The 22,262-nt window shown below is 40.0% G+C and overlaps 1 protein-coding gene across 4 annotated transcripts in view; it reads right to left on the reverse strand.

The window, feature by feature from the left end:
- Positions 1 to 22,262, reverse strand: part of clcn2b (chloride channel, voltage-sensitive 2b) — a 114,095-nt gene that overhangs the window by 53,863 nt on the left and 37,970 nt on the right. For 3 of the 4 annotated variants that reach the window (XM_036214752.1, XM_036214751.1, XM_024277020.2), the window contains exons 3-7: positions 11,554 to 11,604; positions 3,580 to 3,711; positions 1,945 to 2,073; positions 1,099 to 1,232; positions 611 to 688 (exon numbers count right to left, since the gene is read on the reverse strand). In XM_036214752.1, coding sequence (XP_036070645.1) covers positions 611 to 688; positions 1,099 to 1,232; positions 1,945 to 2,073; positions 3,580 to 3,711; positions 11,554 to 11,604 — 524 coding nt within the window. The remainder of the gene's footprint in view (positions 1 to 610; positions 689 to 1,098; positions 1,233 to 1,944; positions 2,074 to 3,579; positions 3,712 to 11,553; positions 11,605 to 22,262) is intronic. The other variant, XM_024277018.2, reaches the window with a different exon arrangement.

The following is a 22,262-nucleotide window of genomic DNA, read 5'->3' on the forward strand; positions in this document are numbered from 1 at the left end:
TGTGTGGAATAAACATAAAAAGTGGAGTTAAAATGGAGGATTTAAGCAAATTTATTAAGTGATGAGTTTAACAGAGTGTTAGAATTTGGTTGATTTTGTTTTTTCAAACTCATTTGATGTATTTTGAGTTGGGATTTTCTGTCACTATCTCAGCTTGGATTAAGAAAAAAAAAAAAAAAGGTTTTATTTGTTATTTTAATTTAGTAAAATTTATCTAAATACAACTAAAATACATTTTAAAAATCTTAAAAAATCGATATAATTAATGTAATTTTAATTGCATACCTTGACTAGCATGAGTTGGTGTAAACATCCTGCAAGGCAAATCTCAGGGAAAATTAATGGAAAAGTACAAAAAAAAATTTAAAAATCTGAAAAAACGTCTCTATTTAAATAAAACAAAAATAAATTTGAAAAAGTTTTAACAAATTCAATATAATTAATGTAATTTAAAGAGTTGGTGTGAACATCCTGCAAGGCTAAACTCAGGGCAAATTACGACAGAATCACACGAAAAGAATGATGAGGTAAAATGTTGGTATTATTATCTTGCAGAGACAAATTAAGATCGTTCAGGTGACATTAACAGATGAAACAAAAGAGAACCCACCTCATATATCCCTCCAAACAAAGACATGAACTTGCTGAGCAGAGCAGCACACAAACTGGCGATGTGCACAAAGGGACCCTGAGGAGAAACAGAGGTTCATGAAGCAGAAGCTTCAGGTCCAGCAGCATTTACTTCTTTAGTCACATAGAAAATCTTCTAAAAAACATGTCAACAAAGAACAAAAAAAAAAGTCTGCAGAAAATATTCAAATTCAGAGGATGGAGTTCAGAGTGGAACCAACAGGATTATAGTGGGAGAATTAACAGGATGATGCACCAGCGTTGAAGTTAAAGCTCTGTAGCAGCAGAGTGTGCACACTCAAACGACTTCACATTATCTGATCAAAATCTGCCTGGTAAAGTAGAGGACGTCCTTCTGACTTCATTAACTACAAAGTTAGGATTGTCAGAGGAAAACGAGTTTCTATTGAAATCCAGAAGCAGTAAAAATTGGTTGGGTTGTTTGATGGAATAAAGGGTGAGTGTTACCTCCTTGCCCAAGGGCATGCCGCTACCTAACGCACAGGTGAGGCCGATAACTTTAGCCACAAACGTCTTGAAGGTCAGGTATTCCTTCAGTACCACTCCTCTCAGGATTGTCTTCATTTCCGGAATACCTGAACCTGCAGGAGGAGCGGAGGGAGTGATTAATGACTGATAATGACAAGGGAAAAGATCTGCTTTAGTTTAGTTTTTAAAGCACAAAGACAACTCGGGTAGAACGATAAGAGAGCGTCGCCGACTCCACGCTCTGAGGACGTTTGCTTTTCCCTGTTATGTGGAGATAGAAAGCTCTGGAAGCCATGACTCATCCTAGCTTTGCTTAACTGTGGGCTTACTATCAATCCTGGAATTAGAAACATTTAAAATAAAGTGAAAAAATGTCAGACTTTGAAGGAGAAGCTAAAAAAGAAACCTGTCAGAGAAACCCTCATAATGTCAGGAGAACGTTAATCTCTTCATTCTGTCTTAAGTCATTGCTTTACCTGCAGGATGAAACACCTGTACGCAGCTGAATTTAGACAGAAAAGCAGCTGAACGTCAGGATGTGCTCAAGCGTTCATAAGATGAAGGAAGAATTCCTCTTTCTTAACTCTACACTGAAGAAGTCTTGTGGGACGGAGCTGAGCGACAGATTGGCTGCTGCTACAGTGAATAGCAATTACACACAAGTGTTTCAGGGAAGATTACTGCAACATGAACCTGGAGGTGTTAAGTGCTGGAGAGTGAAAACTAAGAGGCTGTGAAGAAAACTAACAAAGTTCTGTGTGGTTTCAATTTTCAAAAAGTCAAAAAGAGAGTCAGAAGATCTGAAACAAAAAGCTAAGCTCTTACCGACAGCCTGTGGGGCCAGAATCTGTGTGAAACCAGCAGAGAAGGTGATGAGGACCACAGGGTACGTCACCCAGGCCAGATACTGGAGGAAGACGTTGCTGTCCAGACCACCATACATCCACTTCTGTGCTGTGAACACACACAGCAGGAGGAGATGTGTAAGCTACAATCTAAAAGGCATGAATGTCACCGATGTAAGGACACGAACCACCTTAAGTTTTAGTTCTATCTACTCTCACAAGTGGATAAGGGATTTCTGTGGGTGGCCTATAGGAAGATCATAGACCTCAAGGTACGACCACCTTAAGCGATGTCATGAAAATGGAAATTCCATAACTTCCATTAGCCTTACTTCATGAAACACGGGTCAACCTCCACATACGAGTGTATGTGACCAAGGCTTTATGGACACATATACACAAGTCTGTCTGCTTTTCTTCAAACCAACATAGATAGAAACCCCTGAAGTGTCATTCCATCCATCCATCTATGTATTCCTTTTTCATCTCTGATTTGTCGTGGATGCTTTGAAATTTGATTGGATCAATGATATTAATGACCCTTAATAGCCTGAATCTAATACTATTTGATATCAAGTCCTGAACCAGATATTGATAATTCGTGTAGACAAAATGGTATGGTCGAGTCGGGGTGGGATTATATAAGTTTGCTTCCTTCCACTCCCTTTCAAGCGATCTACTTGTGATTCATTAAGTGATATGTTATGTATTATGACCCGATTTCTTGAAATAAACCATCTCTCCTGAGTCATCTTTTCAGTTTGATAACATCTGCCCTCGCTGCTGCCACGCCCCCTTATCTCAACACCCTCCCCCTGGCTTAGAGCAAAACATCTGAATATTTAAGAAACATTTCAACTGATTTTCGCGACAGTTCAATCCCCATACATCATGATAGACACCTGTGTAGAGTTAGATAAGCCAATTCATATTCAACAATCCTGGTACATCGCCTGTCCGTCCTGGGAGAGGATCCCTCCTTCATGTGGACATACCTGAGGTTTCATACTCACAGAGAAGGAAGGTCTTGGGGCAGGGTTGCCAGGTTAACTTAGTTTAGTTTAGCAACCAGCTACTGTTTATATTTTATGACTGACTTTATGTTTTTGTATATTTACCGGTAAGCCCACTGAGACTATCGCATCGTGATATTGGGCTATATAACAAAAACTGAATTGAATTGTGTTTCTTCCACTGGTGTTTCCTTTGACCTCGTTTCCATTTCCTCATCCAGAGTTTCTACCACCTTTAATATTTGAAAATGCTTTTCTCCATCAATAACATTAGTTTACACCATTCCACACATTTATACACAAAATACCAATTACTTCTCTGTTTTTTTTAGTTACCAAGAAAAAAATATATATATAAAAGACCTTGGAGTTCCTTCTTTGAAAGTTGGAAATTAACCTATGGATCCCTTCCAGTAGAAACATTTGCAGTGTTTATTCTTTGTCGTGTCTGTTCTGAACAGATTATTTAACCATCTGAGGTCTAAATCTGGACGTTGACACCAAACAGGCACGAAATGGCTTCTGTTCAGTGTTTGACCTAACTCCCATAGACATGTTACCGAGCCACTGAGAGGCTGCGTCCATACCCATCTTCATCCTACCTTGGAGGCAGATGGCGATGCAGAAGTCCACACCCCAACTGACCAGCGCCATGACGAGACCCAACAGGATGAGAAAGATCCAGTCCTCCCCGACCCGGGAGATCAGGAACTTCTGACAGCGGACCGTGCAGACTGCATGGATGACAAGGAGACATCAAAGTTAGACAGACGTCTTTATGACTATTAAGACTACGAATCACTGAGGATTAGTTCAGTTCTTGTTGGGTTTTGACCAAACAGATCAACGGTGACTTATGACAGACACAGCTGTAAGAAATGAAGCTGTTATAATTAGTTAAATCATTTTTGAAGGTTAGGTTTTACTAATTATAATGAACATTACAAACCAAGCACCATTTCTCTATTAATGTCCATAAACTGACAGTTCAGTCAGACACAGTACCTCAGTGTTTTTCCGTCCACGATGATGCCAAATTAAATGGAGACCTGGATTAAATGGTATGATGTGAATTAGCGACATCCGGCACAATGGAGTTAAATATTTAAAGTTTGGTTGAGGCATAGCACTAACTTATTTTATCACTTAGACTGTGACTCATAAAGGAAAATATTTCCTTTCTCCTCCGATGTGGAATGATGAACACTGCTGCCCTTTACACTGATGACACCCAGAATATATGGAACACACAGAGGATGCAGTCATCATAGAATAGAAATAACTTTGCACCAAAATTAGAAGGGGAAATGATATCTTCCACATATTTTTCTAAGAAGAACCCCTTTTTCTAAAATAACTTTACCAGGAAACAAAAAAAAAGACCCCCAAACAATTAAGTTTTTAAATGACTAGACATCACCTTCTGCTTTCATTCGTCTCATTTGCTCCATTGAATTCTGCATTTTTGGCAGAACCAGAAAACCTCACAATCCTTAGAAATCCTTCTAATACAGATTTTAATGGAATATTTTGTCAGATATGCTAAATGCACGAAAAATACAAACTACTACAATCCTCCCACTAAGAAAAAACAGTTTTTTTCCTTTGAAAACTGGCAGAAAATCTCACTTTAAGTGACAGAAGAGATGGACAGCAGGAGAGGTTGTCAGATAAACAAGAATGCAGATGAATTTTCACGCACACGTTTCTCCAAGCAACACCTACGGGAGCTGCAGCACCAAATGTAACGTACACACACACATACAGTAAGATTTTTCTCCTTCTAGACACTTTTGCAACAAGAACTGGCTTCTTTCTGCGAGTGTATTTTTAGATCTGTGTGTTCTGTTATGCGAGTACATGCACGCGCATTTCTGAGTGTCTGTGCGTCATCTCACCCACAGGCCGTCTGTGTTGTTGGACCCTTCTGTCATCAAGTCGACGTGAATGAATGATTGCATGTGTGTGTGTGTGTGTGCGTTCGTGTGTGTGTGAAAGTGTAATCTTGTCTCTCTGGAGGTGTAATTTCGTTAGCTCCGTCTGTGCTGGTATTGCTTAACGGCAGAATGGTTGCAGCCTTTATTCTACCTGGCATACAATAAGCAGCATGCTAGTTCCCACTCACAGTTGTTGGCGTCTGACTCACCCTTTCACCCCCCCAGCCCCGGTCTCCCTCTCTAATCACATTCAACCTCTGACTTCACCTCTAATCTCCTCCTCTGCCTTGCAGGCCTTATCTGCACCCCTCCACTCCTCCTTTCCATCACGTCTTCCACTGCATCCCACCTTTCTCCAGCTCCTCTTCATCCGTTTATGCCTGCTCGCTGCCCCTCTTCTCACCCAAAGCCGCGATGTCCACACACCTGCTGAGACTAATTTAGGTTGCCTTGGAGACATGCGGCATCTTGCTCCTTGGTCTGACAATTAGAGTGTGAGGTTGAGCATGTGTGTGCTTAAGTAGATTTCGGTTGGGGCAGAGCATAATGAGGGCTACAGCAGGTCTTTAACGGACCATGTTCCTCCACATTAGAGGGACACTGCAGAACAAGGAGTCTGACCAAAAACATACAACTGGCTCTATGGCTGCTTCAATTCAGACGGATTTAGGGTCCCAGCTGCCCTTGGGCTGTCCACAGGTAAAAAAAAAAATTAAAAAAAAAAAAGGTCAAACCGTATGGGACACACAGGTGACCCACACCAAATATCAAGATCATAGACCACTCAGTGAACCCATAGAGAGAAAATGTTCGCATGTGGCTAAGGCTAAATGTTTTATTCCTATGAGATACATTTTCAGAACATTGAGACAGAACGCCTTCTACACAAAGAGCGTCATCATGACATTTAAGCAAAATACACTGCTTCTTTGTCACACTTTGAGGCCTCAATGACTCTTTACATCAGCGTGAGAGTCAACATGTCAGGAAAACTAGAACCACTGCAATTTTCCTGCAACCATCACCACATGAAACCCAATTATTTCAATGTCCTCTTCAAGGTTGCAGCTACTTTGGGGTGTGAAGGGGAGAGGAGCCCACTTTTATTACATCAGCGTTGTACCCTCATGGCCGTGAAGACCTGCTCTGTAAGGTGTGTGCGTGAAACCTCTACATTCATTATGCAGTTTAATGCAGGGGGGACACATTCAATTAGAAAGGCTTCACTGTGTTTAGGACCGCCTGCCTAATTACATTACAATAAAGACGAGCCAACAGAAATGACCACGGAGTCTCTATCTGAACATAGAGGAGGACAGGGAAGGAAACAGATGAGATATTTTATTAGTATTTAGGATCAATATATATATAATAGGTTTAAATTTAAAACGTATAAACCTATAAATGAAAGTCAACTGAATTATGCCCCTTTTCCCCTTCATGTTGTAAAAATTGATGTTCTTCTGCAACAACTAGGATTATTGGAAAAAAAAACAAAAAAAAAACACTCCAGCTTAAATCTTTGTACCTTGTCTGGAATTGGGGGGGAGCAAACATTGGCATCTTAGATGTGACACATTTCAGACCCCCAGCAGCATCTCAGAAGGGGGGTGAAGTTATTTCCGAACTTCATCCTAAAGCTTCCTGTAAACTCACCAAAGCTTAGGTAAATAAAATGTCTGAAGAGCATCTAACAGCAGAAAAAGAGGTAAAAAAAAAAGCAGCTTTTGGGAATAACGAGAGAAATTCAGAAACAGAACAAATTACTCCCCGAAGACAGAGAAGAAACATTAGAGAAATAAAAACAACACATCTGTAAATGTTTGCTGTTAGCTCCTCAACCGTAACATCTCTGTTACGCCTCCTCCCTGCTCCTTCATGTTCATTTATCTCTTCCCCTCCTCAGCTCCCCTCCTTCAACTAGATGGGTTCTCTATGTTAATGAGACATAAAGGGAGGTGATGTTTATGGAAATGTTCTGCCACAGCCGCTGCTTGGGTCCCCAGTGAGCAGACAGTCACTCATCGGGAAGTGAGTATTGCAGCAGGGATCTTCTGGCTGCAGAACAATGTCTGCCTCAAGAAGCGTAACATCTGTGCTCACTAACAAAAGAACACCTAAGAACAGTCGAGCTCTTTAGTCAACAAGTCAAAGACACATGACAAATTTGTGTTAGGACATGTTGAATATTTAAAATATTTGATGAAGTTTCTTCTTTTAGTTGGAATTCCTGCAGTCTTAGTCGCTAAGTCAGTCCTCGAGGGCCGGCCTCCTGCTGGTTTTCCAGAAAGTCTGTCTCATCTGCTCCTGATTACTTGAATCAGGTGTGTTTGGCCAATAAGGAGCTTCAATTGCAGGTTGGTTGGATAACACGTAGGACGGGCTTTGGACACCCCTGTCTAAACTGTCGAACAGTCAAGGAGCACACACTTAAGTGAACAGGGCTATGGTTTGTGAGAGGATTACAAAAATATAAAATCCATAAGTGTCTCACCTACTTCACTGCGACCTGTTGCTCGCAGCACACCCATAGAAAAAAAATGGGCATTTTCTCCTCATGGGTTCATTGGTCAGTCTATGATCTTAAAATTCCATGAGGGTTACTTGTGGCCCTGTATAGAATTAACCAATTTTTACCTGCAGACAGCGTGAGATGATGCTTCATAACCATTAGCGTTTGTAAACTGGAGCTTCCCATGAAAGTAAATGAATGAAAATGTTCTGAAACATACATTTTAGAATAACCCTTGTACTATCCTTGGCATATTTACATTAAAAGTGGGGTCATCTGGACCCAAAAAGACTTTTTCAAGATTTTTTTTATCTTCACTGGTGTTCATGGCAGACTTAAAATCCTGTCTACCTTTGTCAAGGGAAGGATCATGCATTAAGATAAGAGTGGGGTCATCTGGACCACACAAGATAGCAGAAGAGATAAAGGGAACCTTTTCCATAAGAAAATAAAAAACCCGAAATGGTGGTGTACCAACATCCAGATCTGCAGCACTAGTTAAACCACAAAGAGTAAATGTCTCAACAAGGCTTCTGTCCGTCACTTCAACAACTTGCAGAACAGCCGTCTCTTTGTGGTGAGCAATAACACTCAGATCAAGTCTAACTGAATGGACTCTCTTTCATCAGGTTCCTGAAAGCCATAGAAAAATATTCGGTCTTTCTGAGGGTCGTGTGGGTCAACGGTGATTCGCTTTGTTGCAGAAGTTCGGATTCGACTGGTTCAGTTTGAACTTTTAAACATCTCTCTCCACAACTTCTGAACTCTTCCCTGTACTTTCAGACTCGCAGATCAGGAACATTTTTCATCTTCAGCCTCACACACTCTGAAGATCGATACCACGGCTCTTACACACTTCTTAATGAATGCATTAAGGTCTCGGGGCAAATGATTTTATCCCCATCTCTGGCTCTTTCCATGAAGTCACTGCATTCTTCTGTCTTCTGAGGGTCTGTGGAGCCTACGGAGTCAGCCAGCATCACCCTGACCTCCTGATTTCTGAGGCCATCTCTGCAGGAATCAATACCGAGACACGAAGTGAAGACACAAAGGCTGGTTTGCCACAGCAATTAAAGGATCTTTATCATCAGCAGAATTTCTTCAAAGTAAAAGCTTTTAAAATGTTTTTTTCGCATCAAGCATTTTCTCTAAATTAAGCTTACATGCAGTTCTATGGCCCTGAGTTAAGTCAGATTTCTTTAAAATGATTACATCAAAAAAATAAAGGGGACACTAAATAACTCAATGTTACTCCAAGTCACACTTCTGTGTAATCGAACTGTCCAATTAGGAAGTGACACTTACTGACGATTGAATTCCTGTTTTGTGCAAGTGAAATAGGTGGAAATAAAGGTGACCTCTAATAAGGGGAGTTGGTCTGCAAGGAGTAACCAAAGGCAACTTCTCTGTTGTTATGTTTTCTGGCTTTTGTTTTGGTGACATTTGAATGCAGATGGTGTTGTCACTCCATGAGACAGCATCTACAATGTACATGAGTGGCCCAGGCAGCGCAACTCATCCAGGACGACACATCAATGCGAGCTGTGGCAAGAAGCTTTGCCGTTCCTGTCAACATAGTGTCCAGAGCACAGAGGTACTAACCAGGAGACCAATACATTAGGAGATGTGGAGGAAGCTGTAGGAGGTCAGTAATGGTTAGGGGTGGCATTTATTTGGAGGGTTGCACAGCTCTCCATGTGCTCATTCAGAGGTAGCCTGACTGCCATTAGGGACTGAGATGAGATTTTCAGACCCCTTGTGAGATTGTATGCTGGTGCAATTGGTCCTGAGTTCCTCCTAATGCAAGACAATGCTAGACCTCATGTGGCTGGAGTGTGTCAGCAGTTTCTGCTTGACAAAGGTATTAATGTATCAAACAAGCTAATCTGGAACTATGCTCAAATCCAGGGGGTGCTCACAAACACCAGGAGGCGTTCTTGAGCGCATTCATACTTTAACTTCAGATGGAGCAGGAACGTGAAGCAATAACACTGCAGCTCGTTTGCAGCAAAAAGGAACAAAGTTTCAGACAGATATCAGTTAAAAAAAATTCCGCCGCAGCTTCAGCTGACCTCATTTCAGTTTACAGTACAACATTTTTATGATAAAAATTAGATAGAAACGCGTCTCACACAGTGGTTTAACTGTAATCCACTTCAGCCAGGATTTCTGTCTGGTTCCAGAGCTGAGGGGTGGATGTGGAAGGAGCTGCATCAGCGCTGTGTTTGAGATGAAGGGAAGAAGCTGAAGAATTCCTCAGAGGAGCAGGAACCAAACCCAGTGCTGATGATCACTGCAGAGGACTGTCACTGTGTTTGTGTCATAACACAGTCGAGGAAATGTGTTTGCTAATTTCTGTTTGTGTGCATCTTTACAATGATCACACAGGAAAAGGAGAGTCATTTTTCTGAATGGCGGCCAGGTGATCCTAAAGCCAGGGGTGTGCTGGACCCTCCCACTGATTCTCTCTCTTCCCTCTCATTCCAAACTCCAGTTTTTCTGCCAGATTTGATCACTTCCTTCATCCATCCATCTCTAGACTTGTGTTCTGATGTCTCTTTTCTCAACTTTCCACTTCTCCAACAGGAAATCTTCTTTCTTTTTGTTTTACTCCATAACATTTGTTTTCTCTTCCCTTTTGGCAGTGGCTTTCTGCTGTGGAACCCTGCCCACTAATAAACAGAGGGACACACACACACACACACACCCACCCCCACACACACACACACACACCCCGACCAGGGTCTGCCATTGCAGAGTCAGCACTACTGTTCTGCAGTCCTTTGCAGACATACTCCTGTGCTGATTTACACTTGAAACTCTGCTGTAACCAAGATCACAGCATTCCCATCCCACATCCAGCAGCATCCCATCCTTCAGCACAGACTGAATATTTGTTTACATAGAACTCACATTTATTTACACATAACCTGCACTAATTTAGGCATAACTCAAATTAATTTAGGAATAACGCGCATTTATTTTGACATAACCTGCACTCGTTTAGGCAGAACTTGCACTAAACACAGAACCTACACCTCTTTACTTAGAACCTGCACCTCTTTACTTAGAACCTGCACCTGTTTACTTAGAACCTGCATCTGTTTACTTAGAACCTGCATCTGTTTACTTAGAACTTGCACCTGTTTACTTAGAACCTGCATCTGTATACTTAGAACTTGCACCTGTTTACTTAGAACCTGCATCTGTTTACTTGGAACTTGCACCTGTTGACTCAGAACCTGCACCTGTTTAACTCAGAACCTGCACCTGTTTATGCACAACTTGCACCTGCTTACTTAGAACCTACACCTGTTTAACTCAGAACCTACACCTGTTTATGCACAACTTGCACCTATTTACTCAGAACCTGCACCTGTTTACGCAGAACCTGCACCCGTTTACGCACAAGTTGCACCTGTTTATGCACAACTTGCACCTGTACCTGAGTACGCTAAAACCTGCAGCCGTACGTATGAAAATACATATAAAATGAAACAAAAATGTATATCATCAGTGAAGACAAACCTTATCAAATACCAAAGGCTTTACTAAGAAAGACACTGTCGGTGGATTAAAAAAAGGGAAAGAAACTACACACACCAACACTTCCATTTTAGCTTCACCTAGGGCCCACCTGCCCCCTCCCCCTTCACAAACACTGCAGATCCTCTGAAATGTTTCAGAAATGAGAACCTGTTTTCTTGTTTTCCCAATTAGTCAGTTAAACATGTTAAAATGTTTAAATTCAAACACCTCTGCAGCTGTTTTCAATCTGAAAGTCACATCTCTGAACATGACATCAAGCAGGTGCATTTCTCTATCTGTGCGTACAGAGAGCATGAATATGCTGATGAATGTGAAACACTGAAAGCAGGGTTAAAGGTAAAACATGAGCTCCGACTCTGCTGAGTGTGTTATTTTTTTTTATGATGACAGCATTAAAGCCCTGCGAAGCCAGAGTCTGTTCTGAAGCATCGCAGTAAAGCAGCCACTTAACATCCACTTAGTATGGATTAAGGATGGAGGAGAAGCAGCAGCTGCAGCTTTATGGCCTCACTGCAGGACCGGTTTAGGGGCTGGATGGGCGGACTGGTTAGGAGGACACATGAGATGGTTTGTTTTACCCGAGAAAAAGTCCTGGGCTGGAGCCTCCAGCACATAGGGATACCCTGACCCTGAGGAACAAACAGATCATACAACATTGTTATGTAGAAGAGCCTCCCCCAAACACCCGCCTTCTGATACAAGAAAGAACATATGACGCTGTGGCAGAAAATTTTCATCGTTCAATGGAAACGATGGACAATTTTTCTATATTTGGAAATAAATTCAGTCATTAAAGAGATAACTGAAGGAAATATAATTGATAGATAGGTTAATATCAGCAAAGCCAAAGGCCTTTTCTGGAACAGGTGGGCGGGGTTAACTCCAGCTAGTGTCCTTGCACCTGCAGACTTTTTTTTCTTAATCCAATGGCTGATGGGAGCACATTGACCTAGTGGTGCATGCATGTGTATGTAGGAGGTTCTGAATATAATAGTAGTTTTGGACGGACAAACAGGATGTTAAGTTTAAATGTACAAATTTCATGGACTAATAACAAATCAAAATATTATCCGTCACTACAAACGAACAGCATATTTGTCACAGAGTTGAAAAGCTTTTCGTCTCAAACCAGAAACCCGTTGAAGCCGGTAAAACTGTACATTTAAAATACATTTTCCTTCTTTTCAACTTCTCATTAACAGAAGTGGGTACAGAAATCTGAACAGCCAGCCTCTTTAGCAAAGACCTTGTCTGTTAGATTCTCTTTACAACTGTTAAGCTAACATTCGAGCGACCAATTCCAAAGGAAAAGTGAATGCGTGTCATAGACATCCACATTCATGTTCACACGTAGTGAGGCTTTGGTGCAATTTCAATAGAGAAGATCTACTTCACCTCAGGCATGCAGAGTGTCTACTCATCACTCCTTATGTCATCAATTGGTCTCCACTCTGAGCCAATAGCTGAAGTGCTTACTTTCTTCACAGCCAATCACAGTCAAATCCCCGCCTTTAAATTCAATTAAGCTTGTTTATCTGCATTCTACATCGCACCAGTCCATCTCCGCTCTATTCTCCTCCCAGCTCTATGAATCAGTAACATGCAAGATTATCTTCCGCCCGGAGCCCAACCGCCAAAGACTTCTGACAGCTCATGCTTAACAATTTAAACTATCACAATCAAATCTTTCAATCCCAGTTTCTAGTTCTCCCCTTATTGACTCTACTCACATTTTTAGGCTTTATGTACAAAACATCCGCCCACTGAACACATGTTAAAGGTTAAAGCAGATCAAATCAAATCGATGGTGTCTTTTTTATTATATAGACGTGCCAACCGTTTAAGAATTGATCATGAAGGAGACATTAATAATTATGGATTGTGCCCAGTTTGTGACACCAATTCTTTCACATATCAAAATAGAGCTGTGAAAGAAAAAACTTGGAGCAAGATTTGTGAGATTTGAAACACTTCAACATTTTTCACCAAGCATCTTCCAACTGTAAGTGGCAGGCATGTGCCAGTAAACAGAAAAAGGAGAAAGAAGAAGAAGGCCCTCCCTGCTTGTCCAGTGTGAACATCATGAACTAAACGCACCGATGTGAACGTAGTGTAAGGTTGCAGACCGTCTCATGATCCAGGGGTTAACTGATCTTCAGATTATTCAAATATCCAGGAAACCTCTGCAGGTTTTGGACTCCAAACGTCACATTTTACCATTATCCAAGTTTCTATAGACAGTGCAATATATAAAAAAGTTAAAGTAAAAAAAGGAGACATGTAGTTTACATTAATCAATTTTTTTTTTTTACATTTTTAAGCAATTTTTTTTCATGTTTTGCCCTGAAAAGCTAAAAGATGTTGTTGAATTTGATTTTATCCCTTCATTTCGTATAAAAAAAAAAAAAAAAAAGAGTAAAAATGCGTGGAATTCTCTCTTAACTGGATTCCGACTCCTGCTAAAAATAAGCAAAAATGCTTATTTTTTCCCCAATAATTTCTTTAAAACAAACATTTGAGTTTTTTATTAAACCTGTTATTCCACATGATGGAAACTGGGAAATTTTTAACAACACATTTTATAACAAATCCTAAACAAAATAGGCAATTTTGCATGTAAGCTTTTTATTCAATATGTCATAAAATAGGTTTTATCTAAATGTCTTCCTGGCTGCTTTCTTGCATTGTTAGCTTTTTTTTCCCTGTAAAACTTTTAGCTAAAAAGAAAAAGTTTTTTTTTACTTCAATTGGATCCACTGCAGAGTGTGTAGAAACCGCTGCTGTGTGGTTGTGGCATCACTGATGGCTGCAGAGCAATAACCTGATCTTCAGATGGATGGAGGGGAGGAACGCACCAACACTTGGGTTACAGATTATACTCCGCAGAGAAGCAACAGAGGGAGAGGTGATGAATAGCTGAGGAAGATGGAAGTGAACAGAGCTGAGCGCCAAAAACCAACACTGGAGGAAGATTGAAGAATTTAAAGGTGGAAAGAAGAGAGAAATGCTTTTATAGAAATATGGAAAATAATGAAATGAAAACTAGTAAGCATGGAGAGGAAAATATCAGGAGGATGATAGAGAACAGGAAGGAGGAGCTGACAGAAACTAAAACAGGAAAATAAATCAATATTTCAGCTCAAGAGTAGAAATAAATAAAGTCGAAGGGATTTAGTCTGAAGTTTGAAAAGTCTTAATCAGCCAAAGATGTTGTTGATGTAACAGGATAAAAATACTGATAGGACTCGTGAACCTCTGCAGGTGTAGAGCTGCAGTAAAAAGCAGCTTCAAGGTGTTCCACAATCAAACTACATTTAATCCATAATTCTGCTTTTACTGCATCTCCCGCTGACGGGCGGAGAAGTGGGCGAGCTGCCGTCTGATCTCTGGAGTGTCAGGAAGGAAAATTAACATAATTGGTTTCTGAGGAATGAATAAATGCATTCAAGTTTTAAATGAATTATTGCTTTGGCAGTGTATTGCACTGCTGAAGGAGTGATCCCCCCCTCCACCCACATCTTCCTCCGTGCTCTTTCATCACTCTCACTTCTCCTGCATTTTTCAGTGTTTTGACAGGTGGACAGGAACTCCAGCTGGATACGGCATTATTCTTTAAAACGGCCCCCGGTGGCCTTAGAGCCGTAATGAGTTTGGCACCCGGTGTTGAGCCGACAAATGATACACATCCATATATGGTAAAAAAAAATGTCATAAAGAAGAAGAAGAACCTTTAAGGTGCACATTTTTTTCCAGTCAGAAGTGACTGAGCATTTTGGTGCAAGAGAATCCAGTGATCACTGTCAAAGATCTTTATGAAATAAAAGAAGAACCAGAGCATCAGGAATACAAGTGAAACCGGGTTCTTCAATTGACCCATTAATTGTTGAGAAGAGATCAGGACCTGAATATTTTTTGATTATTGATCTAAGAGGACGGTTGTAGATGACATTATGATTGAATGGGCTAAAACAAGCATGCAATCAGAAGATCAGACAAAGATGCTACAAAAATCCCAGATTTGAAAAATGATTTTAAAAAATGTATTAGGGCCAGGAATTGATAAAAAAAAAAACTAACTATTCGCAAACCTGCAATATAATTAATTGCGATTAATCTTACTTTTTTTTTTAAATTACAGCATGTACCGACCACTTATCTATGAATAATCACAATATGAAAGCACACACAAAACTGTACATTATGAACATTTATTTTTACTTAGTGCTGTAATCAATTAAAGAAAATGTATCACATTAATCACACTTTTGGGTTGAGGACTATCACGATTAATCGTAATTTTCACAATCAACCTCTAAACATTGTAATTAATCACAATGTTTTCTCCCAAATTAATCACTATTAATCATAATCTTTTACTTGGTAAATTTTATATGACAATATGTGGCTTTTGAACAAAAACAGACCAGAGAGAACATTTTTCCTTCATTTTTATTGAATGAAAATTTTTAATTTATTAAGTGTTAATCCAGAAGTCTAAATTATGTGCACAAAACACATCAAAAGTAAAATAGGCAGTAGTCTAAAGACTTTTATGTCTGCAGTATTACTCTAAGAAAGCTTCTGTCAAACGTTTAAAAAATAAATAAATACATCACATTTTTAGGGATGCTAGGTTCTTTTTACATTTTTGCTCTTATCTGTGCAAAAAAAATAAACACAATTCACATTTATTATTTAAAAAAGAAGGGCATGAATGTAAATCAAATTTTTTAAAAGGCTAAAGTAAGAAGATACAGCCCCTATGGCTTTTAATAAGCAGAAAACGAGCCCAAAAGACTCTTTTACTGTTAAACATGGCCGACTCTGTCTTCGATGGTGCATCACAAATAAACTGACTTGTATTTTGGTGCAGAAAGTTATTTTACATTCATGTTGTGTTTGAAGATTTGTTGTTTTTTCTCAATGAATGAGAGAAAAATCAGTGTAAACATTACATAGTGTATGGAGAAAAGAGCTGAAGGTCTTTCAAAAGAGGTTACCACATGGATCAACCTTAGAATTCAAAGTTTAAATCAACAACAGTTCTCCTCCAGCAGCGTCTCTGATCTAGTTCAGTTTAGTAAAATAAAACCCCAAGGAGTGCGTCCTGATTGTGTCACAACCAATCATGTGTCCTCTTCGTTCAGGTTGCCTGTTTGAAACCCACTGCTTATTAATTGTCGATTTAAGCTTCAGCAGAGACGCAGACCACGTGTCTGCTTTAAAGCCTCCATGATGCCGGGAGGCCTCCAGACTCACCTGCTCTTTTCAGAGACAATGAAAGCAGAAAATGAGCCTCGTAGAACAATTCCAGTGAGCTCATTTAAAATGCTAAGTTGAGAAGGAGCTTCATCCAAATTTGATTTGATGTCACAAAGAGCCTTAAACTCCCCGGATGACTTAAAGGAAGAGTCTGCATCAGTTCAGCTTTAAAAAACAAAGAGGTTTAGCAGGTTATAAATGAGCAGATCAGTGAAAGAATGAAACTTTTTACCTGTTTGATTCAAATATTTGTATTAGTTTAACTTTTTTCAGTTATCTAACCTGTTTGGATGCATTTTAGATGTTTAATGTTCACTTAACTGCAGTGGGTTTCAGCTCTATGAAGCAAACTGAATATTTATAGACACAAGATGAGGTTCAACAAAGACTTTACAGCTCCAGCGACAGGAAATTTAGCTCATTTTTATTTCTCCTCCTTCTAATGAAATCAAAGCTCCTCTCTTGGCATACTACCTGCTGCAGCTGTTCCCCCTAAAACACGCCTTCGACTCAGACGCGTGGCGCCCTCGGGGAGCCACGTGAATATTAAACGTTACGTCAGTCGTGCTGCTCCTGGTTAGCCGTTTTGCGGGAGCCATCTTGACTCAACCTGTCCACCCTGAGATAACAAAATCGATGTGAGCCCATCCTGCAGTCTGTGCTGCTGACACACACGTTGGCCCTGCGCCTCCACCTCTGTCGCAGCAGCAGCAGCAACGCGCCGCCGCAGTAGCTCAAGTTCTCCCACAAACACACAATCTACCAGAGTGCTCCAGAATCAAATATTGATCAGGGGGGCCCTCGTCTCCTTGGTTACTTGATAGATGAAGTGAAAGTCCGATCCGTCTCCATCACACGGGCCCTGAAATGCACTCACTTGCCGCATGCATTAAGTTATGTCCGGTTCTTGGCTTAATGCTGAGTGTGAATGAGGTATCCACACCCCCACAGCGCGTCGGCGGGGGACCCAGCACGGTCCACACGCCTACTGTACAGCAGCTAATGCATGCACCAAGTGTTGGTCATGACTGAATGAACCAGTACGGCGAGAAAATAGACTCACCTTAATTTGTGCATACGTAATTCTTGATTTGTAACTCATACATTATATTTTGTGCATAAGTACAAAAATTATGAAATAAAAAAAATACAATTTACACATGCACAAATTAAAATTACAATATCTTGAGACTAAATTAAGCACAAATCTTCAAAACTACGCACGGATGACTTGTTACGCACACACAAAACCAAATTTATAGACAAATCTCACATCTCAAAGAGGATTTGATTGTATGTGATGTGTTTAAATGCTGCTAGAATGCTGGATCATCTGACGTTTTCTTATCAGCCGCTTTGAACTTGGATTGAGAGTATCATCTGGTGAAAACTTTCCCACTTTCTTAAACAGATATGCACAATAATAAATACAAAAAAGGTCTAAATAAGCTTTTTTAAACACTTTAAAAATAAAAATATTTTCCTGTTCTAGTTTCGAGCTTTTGCAGTTTTAATGTGTGCATGTATACATTTTATTTCATATTTTTTTTAATTTTATAATTTCACAAAATATATTTTGTGTGTTACAAATCAAGAATTATGCAATCGGAGCGAGTCTATTTTCTCTCCATAGCTGAGCAGATCCTGCAGAAACAAACTAGTGGATGTGAAGATGTTCAAAGTGATGAAGAAAAACACTCCACTGAACAAGAAGATTAAGGAAAAATAAAAACTAAATATGAGCTCCTGGTTCATGAGAACCAAACTTTACTCGTCTCGTCCAGTCCGACTCAGGACTGAATTTCCCCTCCGGCTCATCAAAGGAAGTTGAGAAGAAGTGACTGATGGGAGGAAGAGGAGGAGAAAGAGAGAGACGCGTGGGGGGAAGGCTGGTGGCAGACGAAAAACCGAGACGATGGCGCCAAAGACAGTAGAGAGGATGAGAAACTGCTGGTCGCTAGGTGCCTGCCAGTCACCATGGCAACTTGTGGCGCCACACTGAGCTCCTGCTGACATCACACCTGTTGGAATAAATGTGTGTTTGCACATGTGCTTCCTCAGGACCAATTAAACATCTAAACTGAGCCGGTGGACTTACGGGTGGGAAGAGGAGGGAAAAGGAAAAGGACGCCAGTTTGTTATTTCACTGAGTTGCAGATACAGCTGTTAGCATAGCGGTCTATATGTGTGTGGATGTCATCTCACACATGACAGAGTCAGATCATCATCACCAGTGAGGAGCACAGCCTCTACAAAGCGCAGCAGTGAGACGCAGCCTGAACGCTTCTTCATCTCCAAAACACTTCAAGAAACTGTTGTTCTTCCAAAACTAAAGAAAAACATGAAGCTTTTGTTTGTCCACAGATTTGAAGTCATGTATAAATAAAGGTTGACCGGGATTGAATTGGCGCATGGTGTTGCCGGTCACAAGTGCAGCCTCTTTATGTCATCAAGCAATTCTATTAGACACTTTCCATTGGATAAGATTGTCTTATTCTAACCTTCAGCTCAACATATTAAAGACAATGACATCACTAGTGTAAAAAAAACTATCCCTGTTTTATTAGAAATGTGAAAAATATCCAAAAAGATCAAACTAATTCTAAGATTAATCAGTATTACACTCCCTGTCAGGACTTTTTCACTTTTAGTTTCAGTCCAAATTCTCCACATCAAAGTCCAATGCTGCCCCCTGTTGGCCAACATGGACCAACATTCTTTTAAAAAATATTTGATCTATTTTCCTTTTTCATTATTTTTCCATGAATTAACTTGAAAATTTCACAGTAAAATTCTATTTCTGCTCTTATTTTGACTTTCTTCTAAGTTAAAGTTGCACTGAAATGTCTTTATTTTAATAACTTGAGCAGTATTCAGCCTGAATTAGTATTTACACATAAATAAAGTACATTTATAAACTATCACACAAAGTCTAGCTCCTGTATACTGAGTTTTTGAGTTTATTTTCCTTGATTGCTTTTGTTCTTTTGTCTTCTGTGGGCATCTTTAGCTTCATTCAGCAACATATAAAGCTATTTTAGTACATACACACTCCATTTTAGTTTTAGTTTTTAATTAACAAATTAATTGAATCTTTGTCACTATCATAACTATAATGTAATGAATTTCTTACAACTTTTTTATTTTGAATTAATTCTGCATGAAACTTTTACTTCCTTCCTCCTTCTTAGAAAACAACATTTCTCCTCAATAGTGAGGACAACATATTCTGAAGTAAACATTAAAACAAAGGACTTCTTCTTTGCAGGTTAGTGGAACAACAACAGGTGTAGGTGCCATTAGACCCAAACTCTGACCCTGAAAACAGCAAGGACCCGTTTCTGCTGCAGGTCTAAAAATGGAGTGATGGATGCAGAGTACGTGTGGAGGGGCAGAGGTGGTCCAGCCTTAAATGATTCAAGTTTGCAATTTCAGAGGTGACGGGGTTGAAAGCGGCTCAGGATTTCTGCATCGCTGCAGTTCTTTGTAAAAACGTCAACATGAGATTAAAAAAAGAGCGAGCAAAGGAACGACAGTGGATCAGGATCTATCTAGTCGTTTCTGAAGGGCTGCATGGATCACCTCCTTTAAAGGACCCTTCACTTCCACATGAGAACAAATAGATCAGCGGTTGATGCTGCAGCTTACCCTAGAAACAGTGAAGGGCAATGACTGAAGAACCGCCTGCTGCTGCACTTTGGATGTGGTTTGGTTTCGTTTGTACAGAAATCCAGAGTTTATATACAAATAATCGATCAAGGATGTTGAAAATCACTCTTGGCAACTGACAGCTTTCTCACACAAACATACATGCACACACAGACATGAGGTAAAAGAACTGCAACAATCACAACAAAATATCCTCCACTTCTCTTGTGTTTGCTAATTAAGTTCATCATGAGGCAACAGCGCTGAGCTGAACATGCTCTTTCATAATCCAGATCAGACAAACAGTTAGATCCTAAAGGTGGAGAAAAACAAAGTCATCACAGCTGATTTATCTCCACCAGCTGTCTGAACCAGTGATAGTATGTGAGAACTGGACCAAGTGAGTGTGATGTCATCCATAGAAAAGGGCTTACTTTGACGCAACTTTGGATTTTTGTGCAACTTTGGATTTGTGCGTTAATTTAGGATTTTTGCATAACTTTGGATTTGTATGTGCGTTAATTTAAGATTTGAGTGTAACTTTGGATTTTTGCGTGCATAATTCTTGATTTGTGTGTAACTTTGGGTTTGTGCGTGCATAATTCTTGATTTGCAACTCATGCAATAAATACATTTTGTGTATTTAAGTACAAAAAATTGTGGATTTCAAAAAATTGGAAAATACAGTTGTAAGTCTATGTTCTCTCCATATCCATCCATCTCTAACCAAATTAAGTCAATTCAGTTGCAATTTTTTCACAATATGGACAACACCATGTTGGAGCCAGAGATAGTCAGTGAGCACTGATTGGTCCGAGTCGGTCTGAATTGCTATGGCAACCACTCTCACCAATCAGGAGTGAACATATTGGAAAGCTACTCCTCTATCAACTGAAAGAGAGCCTAACATCATCTGTCAAACGTTTTGAATACTGGATATGGGGGGCCAGCAGGCTCCACCTACTTTTATTGATGCATCTGATTCCCCAGTTTATAAATTGAACTACAAAAAAATATGAAAAAAAGAGGATTATCAACAACGTTTTAAAAGGTAATGGAGCAAGAATGTTTTTTTTTTCTGACTGAGTTATAGTTGTTTATGAAGTCTATGGGATTTTGGCTTGTTGAAGCATGCATGTACGTCCTGTTTGGAAAAGCAGGGGGAGGAGTCACTCAGTCCAGTTCTCATATATAGTCAATGGGCTGATAAACTCCTGTTTTTTTAGTGTTATAGGGTGTTTATTAAAAATACTTTATTGAAAGTTAGCAGTGAAAACGTCTTTTATGCATTAAAAGTGTCTCATTTATTCAGCAACAGGTTGTTATTGACTGGCAGCAGCATCTTGAGATTCATACAAGCGCCTGCATTTTATTCGATTATTTGTTACTGGAACCGCTCGTCAATATGAGCATCAGTCGCTGCTGTGAATGCCAACTTTTTAAATGACATGCAGCCTCTGGAGAGGACTGCAGCTGGAAGCTGCTGCATGAAACCTTTAGTAACTAAATTAAACGTGCATAAAAAGAGCATCCATGTCTTTGAATGTCTGCATGCACGTGTACAGCCTTTGCAACAGACCCCCCTTGTGTTTGAGTGAATCGCTGCTTTATTTTTCTGCTCTTCATTGCTCTTGACTTTCTCTTCTGCAGAGAAACGTGTGCGGTCCACACATCCTTGAAGGTGCCTGCTGAGTCTCTAATCAATTCAATCACTGGCACTTTGGAGCTCTGATCCGTCCAACGCCAGCGCGGCGAAGAAGAGCTGACTCAACCGCTGCCGGTAAACACCGGGAAAACTCCTCAGTGAGATGAAAGCGTGCGGTACTCTGACACAAAGGGCTTCAGAGGAAAGGAGGTTGTGAGGGATGCTGGGTGCAGTTCTGACTCGACTCCAGCAGATGACTCTGTTTTAACAGAACCTGCAGCTGTTCTGTTCTTTTCTTAAAGCAAACTTATGAAACCACATAATTGAAGCTTTAGCTCAATGTTTTGTTGTACAGCTTGTAGAAAAGTCCTGAGTTTACTGATCAACATCTGCCAGCAGGTATTTTGATCCTTTCCTCACAGCGATGACGGATTTGAGCTCCTTCAAGGCTTTAGATCACAGAGGAGACCTTCAGAGCCACATTCTGTCCTCAACTTTCTGCAGCTGCTTGTTTATGCTCATTATCCTGTTCACCTGTGACCTTGAATTTTTACTGTACTTTAACAATTTTTTCTATTTATTGATTTGTTGAGTCAGACTTAAAATCTTAAAACATTTCGCCACATGACTAAACTTCAAGACAATGTCATCTGCATAAGTGAGAACATTCACCGACTTGTTCATTGTAAAGCACTTTTTAAATACAAAAAAACTGGAATTTTCTTTCTTGGA

Source organism: Oryzias melastigma, linkage group LG13 (assembly GCF_002922805.2).
Source record: "Oryzias melastigma strain HK-1 linkage group LG13, ASM292280v2, whole genome shotgun sequence".
Classification (NCBI taxonomy): domain Eukaryota; kingdom Metazoa; phylum Chordata; class Actinopteri; order Beloniformes; family Adrianichthyidae; genus Oryzias; species Oryzias melastigma.